Below are 21054 nucleotides of genomic sequence, written 5' to 3'. Positions count from 1 at the left end.
AAAACATACTCCTCTGAAAGACAGGAAGGAAAAGAGACAAATGATGAGGAGAGCAGTTTATTCAGTATTACTAATAAGAAAAACTGGAAGCGATACCCGTTTGTTATACATTTGTTTCCAAATCTTGAGGAAGAATAAAAGGCACCTGTATAGTCACATGCGGGTAGAAGAGCTGCCCTTCCCTCTAATTTCAAGAAAAGTGTAAGAAGCAGAATGCAGTGAATAAAAATCACCTGGGAGAAGCAATATCCCTTTCTGTGCCTTTAAAATTTTTGATATTACAAGGCAAGGCATATACAAATCTATTTCACATCAAGACTTTCGTATTGCTTCTAAAAAAATAAGCCAAAACTAGGACAGATCCTAGGTTCTTCTACACCCAAGCCTGATTTTAATAGTGCACTCACTAGCAATGAAATAAACCTCCTTAAGCTGCCACCCACCTGAAAGAAGGTCTTAAAGCCAGGAATCCTTGTAACTCAAACTCCTCAGGAAGTGGTGTAGCTAGGAGAAGAGTAGAAATCAAGATTTGTATTAATAAAAAATGGTTGAACAGAATACTGTTCATCAAACAAAGAAAAGAGTAACTGCTCTACAGAAAGAATCTTTAAAGCTCACAGTTCTGTTCTTCTTTATAGTAATTCTGGTGAAACAACTGATTTGTCAAGTACCTGCTTGCTGCCACTAGGCCCTAACACTGCACTAATACACACCTAATATTGAGGATGATGGTACCTTGGGCTTTCGTAAAAATTCATAGTCTCAGATCTAGTAATCCCAATGTGTAGATTATCTCCTGGTTACTCAAAGTATTGAATACAACACTGACATCATCTGGGAGCTTGTAAGAAATGCAGAATCTTGGGCATGATCTCAAAATCTACTGAATCATAAATTGTATCTTAATAAGATCCCAGGTGATTCTTTTGCAAAAAACACTGTGTGGAGCACTGACTTAATGAAAGAAAAATAATCAGAAAGGAGTCAACTGCAGGTTATTCAGTGCAGGATTACTTATAATGGGGGAAATTTTTAAGTAAATGGATCATGATTAAATAAATCACAGCATATTCATAGGACAAAATATTATGCAGCAGTAAAAATCATGTCTCAAAATATCTGAATAAAAAAGAAAATGCTAACAACATATTAAACTTAAAAAGTAGGTACAGGGCCTCCCCGGTGGTGCAGCGGGTTGAGCACGGCACTGTGAAGCTGTCCACAGCCTCCTCTGTAGCGCGAGTTCGATTCCCAGCCAGCCAAGGAGATTCTCACATGGCGTGGCAGACCTCTCCTGTCTCTCCCGCTGTTCCCCTCAGCAGTGTATTTTGGTCCATCTGCCTGTTCTGTTCCCCACTCTGTCTCTGGTGAATCCTCTCACCCTCCCACGCCTCTGGCCTGTACCCCAGCCATTGTATAAATGAAAAATAAATCTTAAAAAAAAAAAAAAAGTAGGTACAAAGCTGTGCATATGTACACATAAGAAAAAGGACCAAAAAAATACTATCATGTGGGGCCTCCCCTGGTGGCGCAGCGGTTGAGCGCTGGGCTGTGAAGCTGCCCGCAGCCTCTGCAGTGCCGGTTCAATCCCTGGCCACCGGTGAGGGTCCCACATGGCGCGCAGACCTCTCCTGCCTCGCCCGCTGCTCCCCTCAGCAGTGTACTTCGTCAGTCTGCCTGTTCTGCTCCCCGCTCTGGCTCTGGTGAATTCTGTCACCCTCCTGCGCTTCTGACTGTACCCAGTGCTTGTATAAATAAATAAATCTTTAAAAAAAAAAAAAATACTATCATGTGAATAATACAAACCATTTCTGTATGAGAGAACGATGTGCTCTTTATTGTTTGTATGCACAAACGTTGTGTAATTATCAGGTATTACTTTAATAGAGTAATGCTGTTCACAATAATAATTCCTTTAAAAACCTTTGTAAGAATGAGGCAGGGAAGAACAGGGAAAGAATGTGAAGGTACTGCACTCTCTGGACTCTTAATTAAAAGATAATTAAACAGAATAAACTACTGAAAAAAACTGGAAGACCATTACTGCTATTCCACCCACTTAGTGTACAATTCAAAAATCACTTGAGATATTGAATTTAAAGTCAAACACTTAACAACAGATACCTGTTCTTCTCTGGCCTTAAGCTCACTATTAATGATGGAGAACAGTATCAACCATACAAGGTTAAGGTAGACCTTACCATTAATAATTGACAGATCTTCTTCATGGGGATGGAAACTATTTAGAAGAGATATCAACCAGGGCCAAATGCTATGAAATTAAAGAAATAATTCATATTATTTTTAATATACACATAATATTTTTCAGAATACTGAAAAGCCATCAAAATGTTACAAAAAGGCCCAAAATTCTGTATATATTTTCCCTTGTTTCAGCACTAAGAGGCTGTATAATTTCCTAAACCTCTTGTCAGAGATAATTGGCTGGAAGATATCCCAAAAAGTCAAATTTCCATGATAGAGATGTACTACAACAAGTTATTCCCCAGGTTCCTAATTCAACAACTAGTAAAAATAACTTGTTAGTTTTAAACATCAAAAATTGATATTTACTGAGAAAACTCTGACCAGAGAAGCAACATACCATGTTTTTTAGTTTTCCCATACATTGTTAGACATGGAACCCATTGTAAAGTCTTAATCTGTGACAGGGTAGGGTTATACCACAGTAAAATCACATTTTCAGTTCAAAGTGATGAATAATGTCTTTTTCTGTCTGATGCAAGAAAGTCCACACATTGTTACAAGACCCTTGCTTCTAAACAGTTAATTTTTGCAAAAGTATTACAAAATAAAAATATTTCAGGATTTGAAAAGCAAAAAAGCCTTTTAATACTGAATTAGAAAATACATATTTAAATATTTAAACATAAGTAACATGAAGCATTGGTTAATTTAAACACAAAAAAATTAAAACATGTATTTTCCACTAGTAGGAAGTGAGTTCTGTCATTAAAACACTTGGTTCCTAAGTGAAGTATACTAAACTCTTGACATTACAGATTTTTAAAAATCCCATTAAGTATAAATATTAGGTATTAATAACTACTGTATTTCAGACATTAGAAAAATATAAATATGATCTATGTATGACTGGGCAAGGTTTATTAAAGGGGGACATAATGCAACTGGCTTGTCTATTTGTTCAGGTGGATGTGTAAGTTATAAGAGACAGTTAAAAAGAAGGTTAATAACCTAAAATGAAGTGTATTAGACTAGAAATACAATATATGCAACAAATATGAGATCTCAAGACTACAGACTGCATAAAAAGAACATGAGTTGATAACTTAAATGACACATTACCCTACTTTGGGTGACTTTGCTTTTCTACAAAGGAGAAAGCATATCATTAGTTTACATATTTATTAGTTTAAGATAACATATTCTGAAAAAGCATAGGCAAAAATAAGCTCTAGAAATTGAGAAGTTCCAAAAGTGAGAAATTGGAAGACTATTTGAATATACATAAATTTGAGTTCACAAAGGGAATTGGGATGCTTTATTATTTAAAAGCTAAATGGTTAATATGGTTACTATATGGTAGGTAAGAAAAATCTCCAGTTTTAGAGAAATACTCCATGTTAGTGTTTAAAATGAATAGTAACATAATTTAAAATATAATGAAACCCCCCAAAGGGCATAATTCCAGATATCCTCAAGACAGGAGGAAGAGTAATTGTAGGGAAGGGAAAACTGTAAATATAGCTATTTCTTCAGGCTGAATGTCTTCTGCCGTGATACAAAATGGGAACAGAACACAATGGGTTAAAAGGGTCACTGTACAGGAACAGGAACACAGACAAAATAAAAATATCAGTTTCATCCCATAAATTGTAATATTCTATTAGCAAATGTAACACACAGACTTCTTCTTTCATTGCATCACTGACATGGTTTATTGAACCAAACACAAGTATGAGTTCTAATGTATACAAGGAAAGGAGAACAGCAGAATATCCGGGTCAAGAAATAAAAATTTTTTATAAGGAAGCAATGCTTAAAACTATGTATTACTATTAATGCCAAAACTGACATGAAAAGGAGGTAATACAGCATGCTGTGCTATGTTGCTAAATTCTATTCATGACAACCTCAAAAATAAAGGAGCTTATGATTAGGCTTGAGAGGAAAAAAGGAAAGAGAATTATGAAACAGAGGCATCACAGGACCTTAAGTGTGGCTAGGCAATTTTGTAGGTTGTTACCTTGGTCAATGTGTAGATGCTAGACTACACAGCAGAAATCTCAGAGATTCCCTTATAGCCACTATCATAATATACAGGGTATATTTTCCTACATAATACAGGCATTATGTCCTACTCACCACAAAGCTTTATTGGAAGTATTTATTCTTACAATCAAAGGTAAACTGAAAGCTTTGATTTGTTATTATACAATCAACAGTTCCTAAGAACTGTCAGAATTACTATAGAGAAAAAGGATAGAAGCCAAAACAGCTTTCAATCTTCAATACTTAAAGCAAACAAACACAGTTCCAATGGGGTGTTACTGTAAGGCAGCATCAAATAGCTTATTTATATAAAATAATGGAAGAAGTAAAAATCTCTTCCCTTTAACTCCTAAACAGAAAAATTGGGGCATATTGTAATGAATAAGAAACAAACTTATTTCTATTTCAGTTTGAAATGTGAAAAATGCCTTTCCTGCAGGATGGCAACCAGGACTAAGAAGAATATACAGGGAGTGAGAAATCCTTAAGATTGTGCCTCACATGAAGAATTCAAACAAATAAATGAAAACATACAAAGAGGTCTTCTTTTCAGTTTCCAGAGTAGGTGGAAAATACAAAGTATTCCATTGTAGAAATGTTGAGTTTCTACATATCTATGAATATCAAACAAAGCAAGCATAAAAGAGCTAATGAAATTCTAAAGAACACTTACTACTGTCTCTCATCCACCACTGCCTCCTGGAAGACTCTGGGTCTAAGTCTCAGCCAGTCCATGGAGACCTTGACTGCAGGAAGGGGATAGGCATTGTAGGACTCCTCCTGAGACTGGTTCTGGAGAGGACACTTGCACAGGATGCCAAGAAAAGACACTTAAAAGAAAAAATGTATTCAGAAAGCTTAAGATGTTTGAAATTGTGTGCCAGTCCAAATTAAAACATCATTATGAGTCTTCTGCTGTAACCTACTTAACAGCTTCTTTCTAAAAGGCATTTTTCTCCCCATGTTAAAAATGTTACATATACAGCTGATGAGGGGGTGTGAGTGGATTAAAGGATATAACTTAGGACTTAGGCTTCTTGTCAATTTTAAGAAATATAGGACAAATTTTCTGTCACTTTGTTACAATGATGAGAATGGCTAATGTTATGATTTTCAAAGAAGATGGCACAGAGAACAAAAGAAATGTTTTAATACTCACTGAAGAGGGCTAGCAACTGTGTCCAACACAGTTGTTCATCTTGGCTGTAACTATGCTGTTCTGTTTCATTGCTAAAGTCGCGAAGGTGATGAAGTTGAAACAGGTTAATGACAGTAACATGAACTAATTGTTGAGAGTTGAAAGCTTTTTGGAATAGCAGTCTCTGTAAAAGAAGACAGGGATACTAATATATTATCAAGAACAGAAGCCATCTTTGACAAAAGAATTACTGGCAATTTGCACTAGAGCCAAATGGGTAACAGTAGAATTACAGATGAGAAAACTTCTCCATCCTTAATTCCAGTATTTTTCCAGTATTTTAACTGAGTCTGATGTGGTCTGAGATTTCTCCTAGACATGACAGAGCTGTTTTCCACAGTTCTTTCTCCCCGAAAAAATACATACATTTTTAATATGATCAGAAAAAAAATATTTTGGGGTCATTCAATCAATGTATACACCTTCAACTATCAGAAGCTGTTTTATCAGATGTGCACATATACTAAAATATTAAATTGGGACTGATGACCAGAAAGTAAAGCACATAGTGAAAAACAAAATTTCAAACAAAGAGACTCAAGAAGCACTGTAACATTTGACTTCCAAAACCTGGCACACAATTACTCTTTGGAACACTTGATACATTTAAAGACATTTATGTACAAGCTAAGTAGCCAAGGATATACTTTGAATACCAGGTAAATGATAGAAGTAAAGCAATCATTAACATGTGTTAGACACTTTTACAAATTATTATTCTGAGCATTTCCCTTATTAGAAAAGTACATGCATGATCTTCACCATCAAATTTTTTACTTAATAACTGTGTGTCAAAAGTGACCTGTTAACTACCGCTATAGAGAATTCACCTATGTGCTCAGATGTGACATCAACTTACTCACCCTTCTACCTTAATACCTGTAGTAGTTTTAAACTAATACAATAAGATACTTTCAAACACAAGTTTCTAAAGAAGTTACTAAAGATGCTATCTGGACTTCACCCTACACTTTGGTCATAGCAACTACCCTTTCCTCCTGAGAAAAATTTTTAGACAGTCTGATAGTAAGAGAAAGATAACCTTACTTACAGTTCCTCATCAGTGAAAAAAAGATTCCACTATCTTAGAAATTTAGCACTGCCTTTGTTCAGTCTATCCTGAGATTTTTCTATTCACATAAAGAATTAGGAATGTTCAGAATTAAATTCTGTAATTCTAACAGCAAAATCATTCACATTATCAGTGGAGAAAATAATACTGCATTCCACTTTATTCTTCCTGTTCTAATTCTCAGTCTCCATGCCATCTACCACTCCAGTATATACATTCCCTTTTGCAAAGGCATCAAACATTTTTCTTTCTCAAAAGTCCTAAAATTCTTTTCTTCAGAGTTCTTCTAGAAAATGTCTTCTTCAGTCTCTACATCCAACATTCTAGTTAAGTTGACCACTTATCACAAAGCATAATACTAGCATAAAATTGGAAATATTAATTTGTATTTTTCAAACATGGTTTCTCACAAGCATAATATAGCAATGTATTATTTACATTTACAAACCTTTTGGCATTTACTTTAGAAGGCAATGTCTACAGAACAAAATCACAGCCCTTTAAAGGATTTTGTAGTATAGGCAAGGAAGTATTAATGAGTGTGAATGCAGTCTAGTAATAGCAAATGATAATGTAAGTTCATGAAGGCATAGATTTTGCCTTGTTCTCCCCTATAGCTCCAAAGCTTTGAAAAGTGCATGGTGCACATTAAGTACTCAAAAAATACTTAAGTTAAAGAATAAATGTGTAATTATTCAGTTAATTGGATAAAATTCTGATGGTATTATACTGTAGTTAAGTAAAGGGCCTCCCTGGGAACAAAATCAGATCAGAATTGTTACTAAATAAAACTTTCAACAGCAATGAAGGATTCTGTTTCATTAAGAAACAGCACATATATAACAGACATAAAAAATCTTGCACCTCAATTCCTAGATCCAAGCCTCTAAATCTTTTAATGAACCTCAACTCTCTAAGTTTACTGGCTACACTTACTGAAATTTACATGTGGATGTTACAAATTACCTACATATGCTTTAGAAGTACTTTTGGATATTTAATTATACTAATATGTCACTCCAACAATGTTATGGTATTTCTGACCTGGTAAAATTTAAAATAGATCTTCCTCACACTATGTTTAACTTTGAAGGGTGGGAATGATACTTTAAAGTGTATTCTAGTGATTGCCCACATACATCCACCAGAACTTCAGATGCAGAAATAAATATTTGAAGAGAGTATTAGTGTTTGAGGTTAAACCAAATGCGATATTGACTAGATTCTAGACTGGAATAACTTACATAAAGATGATCTCATTAAGGTAGGTTCCCTCTCCCTCCCCATTTAGGGATATATCTTTCTTAGAACCAGAGCTGGAAGCAATCTCAAGAAGTCATCTGGTCCAATCCCCTGCAATTTAACAGGACTGCACCTAAAACCATCCAAAAGAGATGGCTGTCAATCTGACTTTTAAGTTCTCAAAGAGAGAATCCTCACAACCCCTTACAAATCATGACTTAAACTTCAAGAAACAATTTTAGTTCTGACATCAAGAAAGACAAAGATATGTTACTCTAAATGATTCTTCATATATCTGTATGTGTATATATATATCTCTCTCTTCATATCTCTGTATAAGGAAACTGTTTAGATACGTTTGTTTTTTCTCTGAGAAGCAAGGTATTAAAAAGTTAGCTGCTCCTGTCTTGGGCTAAGTTTAGAAAGGCCACAAGGATAAGCAGAAAAACAGCAGGGGATCTAAAACTTAAGACTTACTATTTCTGTTACAGTTATTGAGTATCATCTTGCATGTAAAATAATTGTGTAAAAATTACTTTACATTGACTATAATTGGCTAATTTATGTTTAAGTTCTATAATTTCTGGAATATGAGACTTCTATAATACTTGTAAAACTATAAAGCAGTTATAGACAATTTCCCAGAATACAAATAACCAGAAATAACCACAAAATAGTTTTTGAGAGTATCTGGTTCATTATTGAGCCCAATAACTAAAACAGTGACTGATACATAACAAATACTTGTAGAATAAATGAATTAAAATTAGTTAATACTTAACGTTGACTCCTCTCATATTTTACGTTATACTACATTTAAGCTGGCAATTTAATATGCTAAGAAAAGATCATTTTCATATATATAACTAGAACAAAAGTTACTTAATTCTACCTCTATCCAAATTAGTGAAATACTTCTGTTGAATGAAATCCTCATTCCTTTCCTTTATTTATTTTTTTAAAGATTTATTTCTTTTTATACAAGAACTGGGGTACCAGCCAGAGGTGCTGGAGGGTGAGAGGATTCACCACAGACAGAGCAGGAAGCAGAACAGGCAGATGGACTGACATACACTGCTGAGGGGAGCAGCAGGTGAGACAGGAGAGGTCTGCCGCGCCATGTGGGTAGCTCCCTGGCCGGCTGGGAATCGAAGCCGCACTGCAGAGGCTGCAGACAGCCTCATAGCACTGTGCTCAACCCGCTGCGCCACTGGGGAGGCCCTCCTTTCCTTTAAACTACCACAAATCCTGATGGATATCAAAGCACAATTAGAAAATGAGTTGGGGTTTGCTGTATGGAAATACCTATAAATTAGGTACAGAATCCTAAGAATATAGACATCATCAAAATTGTACTTTTAACAATGAGAAAGGAAAGGACTGAAGAGAGAGGAGGTTTTCCCCCCACTGGGATACTTTTTGCCAAATAGCAGTTGCTTAGTGAAAACAGAGATCCTGTACTTCTTTACACAGACCGTATCTCAGATTAAATTGAGGGGATGCTGCACACAAGAATTTCACAGGCCTCAAATTCAACTTTTACCTACAGTTCACAGTTAATTAATGACATAAAAACTGGGAGTCAGGTCCCTCTAGATGCATCCCTATGCATCCTGACTCAGACAAGTCAAAAAATTCTCTAGTTTATAAATCTAACCTTAAACTGTTCTTCCAATTTTTCTCGAAGAGGGCTCAACTTTTCCAAGCTCTTACTCAGGTATACATGACCGTGGAATTTAATAAAGGCCTTGATGAAGTCAGAAACACCCCACTTGGTTTTCACCTCATCCCGGCTGAAAAGAGAAAAAAAATCCATGAATCTTAAGAAGGAAAATGGCTGAAACCTCTTAAAGGGAGGCTTTGCTTTGCAAAAACATGTTATTTGAGCACGTGATACACATGGAGAAGATTCTGCATCTGATTAACTTTTCCTCAGATGTGTCAGTGTTTAGCATCTGTACTCCTTGACTGGAACAGTCAGACGCTAACTGGTTGAAATTCAGTGACTATACACAAAACAATTATGATATATCTATATGCTGAGCAATTAGGCAAACATAAGAGAAGAGAAACACAGGTAACTAGCATTATTTCTTATATGCTCGAATTTGAGGGGTCAAGGCTACCAGACTATTTAAATATCTCTTGGAAAAGTCAACCCTACCTTTCCAGTGCTTTAGAAAGTGCTTTTTGTAGGTTAGTGGAGGCAGCTGGGAAAGGGAACTTCACAGCAATACTTCTGCAGTAGTAGAAAATTGTGGTCAGATGGTCTCCTTTGGAAGAAGCTAAGATAGCCAACTGATTGTAAGGCTGACCTAGAGAAGGAAATTAAGATTCTAAAGTAACCCAAGATGCACAGTCTATCAGACAACAAATGATCTATTTTTAACCCCTCAAATGACTATTGGGGTGTACTTTATAAAGTAAATCTCACAACTACCTCATTACAAACGGATATAATTTGAAACAGCACATTTCAGTGACAATACATATTATGATGTTTAGGTTAAAATATTACATAATAAGGGTGGAAAGAACTACAAGTAAGACTTCAGAAAGGGTTAGATAGTAAATATTTTTGGCTTTGTAGGCCAACAAGTCTCTGTCATTAACTATGCAATTCTGACACTGTGCTGGGAAAGCAGCCATAGACCTGAAATTTAGAATGTGCCCAAAGACTATTCCTGCATGAGGGTCTTTCAAGGGGCTCCTTTTAGAATAAAAGAAATTTTCTGGCTTAACACAGATGACTTATATCACCAAACTTCTGCTATAATTCAATGCAAAAATCACTGCCAATTCCAATTTTGGGATCATCAAAAGGCAAAAGCACTACCTTTTGAGTAGTAAGAGATAATTTTTCTAGGGGGGAAATGGTGGTATTAAAAAGAGATAATTAATCTTTAAGCAATTAATAATGCCAGAGTTGTTGAAATTTTTAGATCCTATTAGGGACATCCTACTTATATTGCTTTACTGACAAAATAATCTTTAAAATTTTTATTTCTGGTCATATAGAATGTACATCAAAGGGAAACATAACAATAACAAAACTCAGGACTGTTTGCTTTCATAAAATTTGAAGATGAGTCTTGAGCGTTACTTTCCATCTTGCTATAATGACTGAAGTGCCACATTCAACCAACATGCAAGGCCCACTCACCATTGGAGGGGACAAGCTGAGCTGCGTGCCTATAGTAGGATTCTGCCTGGCTGGTCTGGTTTCTGTATCGAGCTGAGAGGGAGAAAAAAGATAACTCAGTAAAAAAGATAAACACAAAAAAACAAAATGACTATATGGTAGTATTTCCAAAACTATAGTTTTAAATTCTAAAAATAACAAACACACTTTAATTTAAGATCATTAAAGACAGAAAATACTTTAAAACAAATTAACTATAGGATTATGTGTGAGGTGTCCATCTGGCCTCTCCTATGTGGGACACTCAGCATGTAAGCAATTTTAAAGCTTACCTAGCCCCCAATTTCAGGTCCTCCAGGGTCATGCATCACCAGCTCTCACTATGGACTATGCTGGTGACCTGGAGCCGGCCCACAAGAAGGGGTGAGTTATATGGCACTTAAAAACAAAACAAAACAAAACAAAAAATACTATACAATGTGATGTGAAAACTATGTATTTCTTCAATAGCTTGTAAAGTGATTTTGAAAAATGCCTCATACCTATTACAATATTAACTATAACACACACTGAAAGCAAAACAGCCGAAATACACTATTCACTGAATTTCTCTACAGAGTTCAGTGCTTATTTTGATGTGACTCCTCATGGTGGCAATGATTTACAACATTAGGAAACCTAAAATCTAACTTTAAGCACTAATGTTCTCTATTCCTTATTATTTCAGGACAGTTGAAACATAATCCTATAGTTATTTTGTTTTACAACCTTTTTAGGTCATCTTAAGGGAATGAAGAAGAAAGTTACATAACATTCCAAGATAAAATATATAAAATGGAAATACGAATTCAATTGTAAAAAGGAAACAAATATTGAGCCTTTAATGCACTGGCAGGAAGGAAAGAAGGCAATCTAGCTTCAGAACAAGTAATTCAGAAAGCACATTAATTCCTAACAAATATAGACTTTTAATTTAAAAAAATACTAAGGCACCACTTAGAAAAATTTATCTTTGATTACAATTTCATTATTTGTCTACATCTACATAGTTTGAATAATGAAAGCCACTTCAAGATCCTTTGCCAATCCTAAAATGTTAAGAAATTCTAAGTTGCCTAAAATACATTTTATAGTTTTCTCTTCTGACAATCTAAATTTTGTGTGCACGCTCAGTTTTAAGGAAAAAAAAAATCCTTCTGTAACTATTCCAGAGAAAAAAAAGTATTATTAATTCTTTCACACCAAAAGCTCACCGATGTCTCCTAGATGGACGAGGCAGTGCTGGCAGATATAGGAACAGGAGCTAGACTGTGGCTTCACTATGGCGCTGGTATGCGTCTGTTTATTGCTGATAATTCCCAACTGGGAAGACTTCACACGGCATGGTAAATCTACATTAAACACTGTACACAGTTCTTGTAATAGCTAAAAGGAAACATGAGCAAGATTTAGTATTAAATCAGAACTGGCAAGGCAGAAGTGCTCTAACAGAAAAGCTTGTATAAGTTAACATAAACCTATTATCATATACTGCTGAGCCCTAAGCAAAGACTATATAGGAAAAATATATGATGGTCTTTCATAGGATAACCAGTACAATTCATACAAATCATATCTTCTCTTTAAGTTTTAGAGTGACATAGGATGTGCATCTAAAAGGAACAGCATTTTAAAGCAAGGCATTATTTGAAGAGGGTATTCTGACATATTTAGGAAGCCAAGAACGGCAAGAAACTCCACAAAATCACAATCCACTAATTCTCTTAGAAACACACTAAAACTATTAAAGGTTGGTTGGTACAAGTCTGACTAAACTGCAAGCCAAAACACCTACACTTTAGGAGTTTCTTGAGGTTTTTTTTTTAAGCCCTACATCATTTCACTTAATTGTATACACAGCAAATCTCATGGTATTACAGACCTGTAGGAACTTTTGACATTATCTAGACCACCCATTCTTACTTTATTTCCTCTCTAATCTTAACAGTAGAAAAGAATCTTCCTCCTGGTCAGAGCTAACTCTTCTGCTTGAGCATATAACTTCATTTTCTTCTGCCTCCTGCCTATTATCCCTCTCTACTGTCAATTATGTTATCTTTGCTGTGCCCTATAAATAACAAGTGTCACCCGCAGAAAACAAACAATAAAAAAAAGACCAACAAAGAACATAAAACCAAAACACTCTCTTGACACCAGATTCCCCTTCTAGCAACCTTCTAGTGTCTCCTCCTCTACTCTGCCAAACTCCATTAAAGGGGTCCACATATACCAGATCTGCCTTAATTCCTTAATTCAGTAAAGCTGGCTTCCACACAAACCCCCTCTTCTCAACCTCTACCCACTACCACTACTGAAACTGTTATTAATACAACAACTGGTTATCTAAGACCCAAATACAATGGACATTTTTCAGTCATCTGTGGGAACTCTGCTGCCTTTAAAACAGCTGATCTTCTAGATGATCACTGAGCGTTTTCTCTCACTACATCAATCCTTTCACTCTTCTCCATTCAAAGGCTTTTGTCCTCTCACCTTGCTCCCCAGGGTTTCACTGTTCCTCCCCACCCCTCTGCCCCTCCATCCCTCCACTGTTCTTCACATTCTATCATCATTCATTTACATATTTACTTAAAAATAGTCATTCAAGTTTTTGGTTATTTTATCAGACATCATGGGAGACAACAAACATACAGAGATGACTAAAATATGAAGCCTTAAAAGAGCTCACAGCCAAATGAGCAAGTCAGGTGCAAAGGTAGGTGAGACAGAAGGTAGGTAAGACAGAAAGGAAAAGATGGAGGGGGAGAGGAAGCAGGGAGAGATATAAAACATGATAGCTAGCTTCCGTCATAAATGTTCTACATTTGCAATAAATTTCATTCCCAGGTTATTTGCTATATCTGTCTCCTTTATCTTTGTGATATTCTAATAGCAGTACAATATATGTAGGTAAAAAGTTTTTCATTTTTTCAGATGAGGATATGAAAGCAACAGAAATATCAAGTGATTTGACTAAAGTTACAGAATTAGAAACACTTTGATTCTATCACCACTTTTTTTTTTTTTTTTTAAGTATTTTCTTTTTTTTTTTTTTAATAGAGGCATGTTTTATTTATTTATTTTATTTGTTTGTTTGTTTTGTTTTTACATGCACTGGGTACAGTCAGAAGCGCGGGAGGGTGAGAGAATTCACCAGAGCCAGAGTACCGAAGTACACTGCTGAGGGGAGCAGCGGGCGGCAGGAAGGTCTGCGCGCCATGTGGGACCCTCCTCCTGGCCGGGAGCAGCCAGGGATCGAACCGGCGCCGCAGAGGCCGCGGGCAGCCTCGCAACCCAGCGCTCAACCGCTGCACCACCGGGGAGGCCCTCTATCACCACTCTTAATGTGCAGAATTCAAATACAAAATAAGACACCCTGAGGACCCACCTCAGAAGAATTTGAAATGTCCATACCGTTCTCCTCAGATAAAAACCACCTTTATAGCTGAATATAAATTCTATGCACCCTTTCTCACGAAGCATTGGAATTACCTGCTTCATCTTTACTTATGCCTGCACATTTGTAATGGGCAAGATTTTGCCAATATTAAATTGGCAAAAAAGTGTATGCCTAGAAGGCAATATATAGTCAGAAATACAAAAGGCAAGAAGTAGAAGAAAAGAACCAAATAAAATGGGGGGCGAAAAACCCAAAACATATGACTGTGAAAGGTGGCAGAAGAAAGATATAGGACAGAGGATAAATAATTGAATCTAGCAGCTACTGAAAGAACATACTGGACCAACTAGGCAAGGCTCAACATCTACCAAGAGGAAAAAGAGTGTATTCACAAAAAAGAAATCAAATACAGTTGGAACATCAAGTATGATATCTTATAAAAAAATGTTTGCCTGAACACAGGAGTTGTGGTGGAGACATCAGACAAGTTCTTGGTGGCATAAGGATCCTTGGTAAAAGAGCTCTAGTTAGTTTAGATGCAGAAACAAAGTAAAACCAAAGAATAGAAACAAATGTTTCCTAAATTGAGCAAACTGTATTGACAATTATTTTGTGGAAACGATGACACTATTTCAGTGCTCTTCAACTCTTCACTCTATGCTAAGAATGGAGATCTAATTATGAAAGTATAGAAATAACACCTTTTGGTTGACTACATAAACAAAGATGATAATGCTTTCTTTTTGGCTCTCATTTTCTTAGAGTAAGGACTACTGCTCTGTTCTTTAAAAAACAAAACAAAACAAACACCTACAGCAGAATATTACCTCTTTACTCTGGCACTGGTTTGATTTTATTTCACCTGCTTTATTTACCTGCTTTATTTAAATGGCTAACAAAATGAAAGCCAAAAAGTCAAGACTATCTTTATAGAATATAGCCAAGAACATTTGAATGATTTTATTATTCACCTACTTATAAAATTTTTTTTCCCAATACCATGCCCTCTTAATAAAAATGGTTTTTGCTTCCTTGCATATTTTCCTTGATATATCAATGTCCAATTACACCCTTGGAAATTTGTCAAGATGACAAACCAATCTGTATTATAACTATTATAAAACTGAATAGACGCTGGATGCCTTCTTTCTGCCTCTGCCAGGGCTAGGTGCATCAAGTTCCTACTTCCCCTACTTCAGTTATGTTCACAGTTCAAGCTTTCACTGCATGTGGAAAGGTAAAGAATCAGAAATGAATTTGAATCAGAAATGAAAGTGGAGTTTTAAAACTGGACTAAATTTCAGAAACCTAAAAGTAACCAGAATATTATAGAAATCTGTCTAAGATGTTATGATGAAAATTTGAGATTCAACAAAGCAGGGATGAATGGCGTGATCGGGGGAAGGAAGATCCATTTTTGTCAGTATCCCACTGAACTGTGGTGGTCAATTAACATATGGTCAAACTATATGTTAACATATAGTCAAACATATACATAATTTTCTACCAATAACACAATTTTCTCATCATCTTAAAAAATGTTCATAAACATAATTTACAGTATTTTCATATTCATTTTCATTTTACAAACATTACTCTTTTGTACGATATAGGTTATTTTCACATTTTAAGATTTGCATTATAATATCAACTTGTTCCTTTGTAATTATTGTCATCACTTAAGGCTTATCTATAAGAAAAAACTATTGCAAAAAAAAAAATCCAACCTAATAATGCCTGTATTTAAAAAAATTCTAAATCAAAATTTTAAAAGAAATTATTTTCTATCAATCAAATATGAGTTATTTACTGAATCATAAATTTTACTTTTGTGTTGAAAATACATGAACTGGCAAGTGTGTATCAAGATGGAAACTTGCAAACACTACTAGTAAAATATGAAAATATGAATGATGACCTTATAGGAAAACAACAATGTGTATTAAAACTTCATTTATGACCTCTTTCATTATCACTAATGAAGAATCAGCACTCAGGAAATTATCCAGTATTAGAGAAAATGCGTTACACATAAAAAAGCTTATCAAACTGTTTAACAACACAAAAAAAACATATTTATCAAGCGGCTGGAAGACTGGATGTATACAACTATGTACTAAGATATAAAAACACCAGGAGGACATATATTAAAGTGGTAATTTATTTTGAACTGAGAGGGTTAATAATATTACTTTTGTATAATTTTCAAATTTCTTGAAATCAGTATACATTGTTTATATAATCAGTTAAAAAAGAACTATCAATGTATCCATCTCTTCATACAGACTGGATACCTATACCCCTGAAGGTAAAGATTGTCTCATTTCCCTCCATATCTTCAGTATCTGGTATTGTGCTTTACAGTTGGCTTCAGTTACGTACAGAATGGGTTAACATATGCTTTAAGAACTAGTTAGTAGCACATCACAATCCTTTTCTCCAGAAGTATCAACTTCTATTGCTAAACGTTAGTATTCAATTTGAAAATCAATTTTGAGAATAAGAACCATACTTGAGTTCCCTGAATTATGAGTTATGATGTTTTAATCTAAGTAAAATAAATTCCCTCTGTAAGATGGTGGTTATCTAAAATGATATCTTCCAACAGAGAGTCTTCTTTTCCTTTAGTCAAAGAAATGGTAAGACCAAAATGGAGACCAAACATAGGAATTGTCAAGGAGCAGCATAAAGAGAATTAGTCAAAGATTTCTTCTGGTGCAAGGTCTCCAAAACTTTGTCATTCTAAGACAAGTATTTATATATGAACATTTTATCAATTATGAATGTTGTTAAAAATGGATGACACTGAGTTTTCTAAAGGTCTCTGCTTTCTTCTTTTTACCTTGCCTGATTTGGAAGTTGTACCAGGATGTAATTAAGGACAAGGAAAGTCTCTGAGGATGATGAATAGCTTATTATTCAAACTGAAGTGAAGCTTACTTCATTTCATAGATAGTTTAATAGCATCTGAAACTCAAAATATATTCTACTATAAAGAAAAACTTACTTGACATTAATTTTGACTATTTCTTACCTGGCATAATATAGCTATTACTTTCCTAATGATTATACCTATACCCATAAATCTTGCTTTGACAGCACTTATAACTGACTATTGCTGTTTTACTAAGGCTTTGCTCTCATTACCCTTTTTCTATTCACACAATGGTATCATCAACCTTTAAACCAAAACAACATTTTTTTAAAGAACGGAGTCTTTAATTTTTAAAGGTCTTACTGTAAACAATTTGGGACATTTTTATTCATTTGAAATTATAGATGATCAACTCCTGGATGGCCCACTTGGTGGCTACATAAAGTACTTAGATGAACAAGATAGGTACAAATAGAATATTCAACACTAAATCGAGGAAAACTGGTTATGCAATGCAGAACTTACCTGAGTATAGAAGCCACTAGCTGCCTCTAGGAACAGAGAAAGGTTTGCCTGAACTTCACTCCGATTCGGGTTTGCTCGATTCTTTGCCTGGCCTTGTAGTGTTGTGATCTGATTCTTAAAGGCATGATTCCAGCTGAAAACAAAATGTAATTCTATTTGGTATAGCAGTGACTCACTGGGCAGACACTGGTCCCCCTGAGAACAAGAAAGAACTGTTTGTTATAACACACTAGGCAGTAAACTTGCATTAAAGTTATTCACTTACTTAAATAACTTTATGCTCTCCTTTGAACAAGACTAGACGTGCAGTAGAATCCAACCAACCTTAGTAAACACTTACCAAATGTTCGAATAATCAGACTGTGGCTTCAGCTATTTATCTTTTAGAGTTACTAGAGTTAGAGCCTATTTAGGAATCCCAGTAAAATTCAGAACTACAGTGGTAGACCAAAGTAAAAGTGAACTATTAGCAAATTTCCATACATTTTTGTAAAAAAAAAAAAATCACTTGTACTCTATCAAGTGACATGTATGGGTTGGGGGGGCAGATATTTTTATAAATATTAAAGCCATATTTCTTATTTCCCTAAAGTCTGTTTCCCCCTGCACCCAGCTCTATTTCCATTTAACTAGTTTACTTTTCCAGGGGTTAATATTTTCTTTAGAGCTTGAAATATAAACTCATTTTTTGACATTTCAATTTTGACTATTTAAAATAAGAAACAATACAATGCCGAAACATGGCATGCTAAAATCCTGTCATATTATTTAAAAATACCTTCCATTTATCAAGCTGTAAAGAGAATCATTTTAACTTCAATGTATAGAAAAAACAACCACTCCCTAACTTGGAAATTAGAGGTAAAAAAAAAATCCCTCCCAAACAATAGTAGTATGAAAGGAAGATGTTATTGGCTTGATTAAAGGAAGCTAAAACAGATAGGGATTTAAAACCTACCTGGAAAGTACCTAACTCTTTATCAACGTCAGGTTTTGAGGCTTTAGAGCATAGGGTTTTTAATGATTTTTGAGGAGAATCATTCCCTCAGCATTTTTGACATCTTATCCCTGATGCCAATGTCATAAATATGGGTTTTGAATAGTTGTGATTAAATCCTATTACTAGATCTCTTAAAAATATAAAGTAACTAAGAAAGGCATAGAAGATAGGAAAAACTAATCTTTACCAAAATTTAAAGGAATGGGCATTACTTAGCAGAACATTCTTAACTGATTTTAAAATTTCCACCAGGACAGTCCTATTTCAATTTATAAGGCAAGGTCTTCCATGAAAGTAATTTATTTACTCACTTGGGAATCTGGTCATCTGTCATTTCACCCCTCATAGAAAGAACGAGTGGAATAGCCTAAATATACAAAATCTTCCTTTAGTCTTATGGTGGGGAGTGGCGGGAGTCAGGGAGGGAAGAGGGAGGAAAGGAATACCTATTAATTTGACTTGAGGAAGAACTTTCCTTACAGTACAAACACAATTTCTTTTGGGAGAAAATTAGAATCACATTCACCAAAGAAAGATTTGTCTAAAGCCTGCTTTTGAAATTCTGTCTTTATATTATTATAATTAAATGTAGAACTAAACACAACACAGAGGATATAAACACTGTAACATAGTGCTTGAAATATATATATGTATATATTTGCTTTTTATGCCTTAAAATTCAACTCTAAACATTTCTGTGCTTAATCCTAAGACTAAACCAATGGTCAATTACTGCTTTAAAAAAAAAAATCACAAGTATGAGAATTTCATTTATTTTTCCTCTTGAAAATGTTTATGAGATCAGTTAAAAATGAAATTGTTCTTCTCTAACTCTTGGTGAGAATTCTTGATCTTACAGGGACATCCCAAATGATAATACTTACAGATCCTGTTCTACTTTCTTGTCTAAAGCGTACTCCAAATCTGTAACTAGCATTTTCTGGTACAGGTCCTGCAGAGCCTGCCTGGATGTCCAGACCTCAGCTGGACCCAGCTTAGAATCTGAATAACAAAACAAAAAGCAGAACAGCAAATAGACAGATAAAGTGATAGTTAAGGTCATTCTACCATGCTAGTGAATCCTTCCCTCTCCATTCCCCAGAGCAAAAGCCTGCTTTAATAAACCCATACCATACATTTTGACAAAAATTTTATACTATTTCAAATAACTTTTACCTTTTGGTAAATGACTAAATCTGATTTAAAATGCTTCTATATTTGTCTTTGAGCTTTGAAATAATATCATGAAATGTGAAAGACTGAAAAACCAAATGGCTTCCTCTTTGTTTTTTATTTGGATTCCTATGTATGCTTTTCATAGGGAATCACATGCCTTAATGATGTCACCCCATTTGAAATGATGGATTGCCAAGTTGGCCTGTTTATTCTTATTACTATATCTCTTTGTCCATAGCCACATTTTCTTTCTTTTGAATAATTCTTATAATTGCCCATACAGAATCCTCATGTCAGCTCACAGTCCAGCAGCTACTTGGAATTTTTATATATGTGTGTCAACTCAATAAAGCCATGACAGTGAGTGTTATTTTATTGATTAGCAGACTGCTTTGCAAGATATTTTTGTGAGTAATCTATACATGTCACTTAATGTAGATGAGAACTGGTAGCAGACACTGATTAAAGTGCTCAAGAGGCCAAAGGAGAAATTGGGTGCAAAATGGAATTAGAGAAGTCAGGCTGTGACAATATGTAATACCAAATTGGGGCCATATTGCCTGCCAGAGCCCTCCAGGCACATTAGCCTTTCCAATTACTAGACTCCTGAGTGCAATAACTGACAGTGAGCTGCTTCAATGGAAGAACTTAATAATGGACTTTTCAATTATATATTTCCAAGTGCTGGTTAGGCAGTTGATTGCACTTACTATTTTGCTGTTGCATAATAGCATAATCCTCACTCCTCTTTACATCTGCTATTAGTATCTGCAACTACCATAATCCTACTCTGCAAATAGAATCTCTTGGACAGATGAGTTAATCCTCACAAGAGTTTGCTAGCTACTAAAAATAAGGGCTAGTATCAGCTTCCTGATTCCTTATTAAGCTTTTAATGAGTAAATAGATAGACTTACAGGTTTGTTTAACCCTACTTCAATTCATCAATGGCAAGGAAAGGACTGACTGCAAGGGATCATTATTTCTGATCTATCAGATAGAATTATCACTTAAACAAGTATATTAGTATCGTGGTTAACATTTCTGAGCAGTAGAATGATTCCCCCCCCATAAGTCAAACTTTAAGCCTACTTAAGGGTGTCTAATACATAAGAAAACATATAAAGCGCA

At 35.0% G+C, this 21054-nt stretch overlaps 1 protein-coding gene across 11 annotated transcripts in view; it reads right to left on the bottom strand.

The window, feature by feature from the left end:
- SMG7 (SMG7 nonsense mediated mRNA decay factor) overlaps positions 1–21054 on the bottom strand; it is a 78779-nt gene that overhangs the window by 15244 nt on the left and 42481 nt on the right. For all 11 annotated transcript variants that reach the window (XM_037506275.2, XM_037506281.2, XM_037506282.2 and 8 more), the window contains 10 exons: positions 19632–19749; positions 17748–17880; positions 12162–12333; positions 10930–11001; positions 9931–10081; positions 9424–9559; positions 5414–5576; positions 4928–5084; positions 2202–2272; positions 444–504 (listed from right to left, as the gene is read on the bottom strand). In XM_037506275.2, the coding sequence (XP_037362172.1) occupies positions 444–504; positions 2202–2272; positions 4928–5084; positions 5414–5576; positions 9424–9559; positions 9931–10081; positions 10930–11001; positions 12162–12333; positions 17748–17880; positions 19632–19749 (1234 nt within the window). The remainder of the gene's footprint in view (positions 1–443; positions 505–2201; positions 2273–4927; positions 5085–5413; positions 5577–9423; positions 9560–9930; positions 10082–10929; positions 11002–12161; positions 12334–17747; positions 17881–19631; positions 19750–21054) is intronic.

Source organism: Talpa occidentalis, unplaced genomic scaffold, assembly GCF_014898055.3.
Source record: "Talpa occidentalis isolate TD23 unplaced genomic scaffold, MPIMG_talOcc4v2.1 talOcc4.12, whole genome shotgun sequence".
Taxonomy (NCBI): Eukaryota; Metazoa; Chordata; class Mammalia; order Eulipotyphla; family Talpidae; genus Talpa; species Talpa occidentalis.
This window is presented reverse-complemented; position numbering and strand designations above follow the sequence as displayed.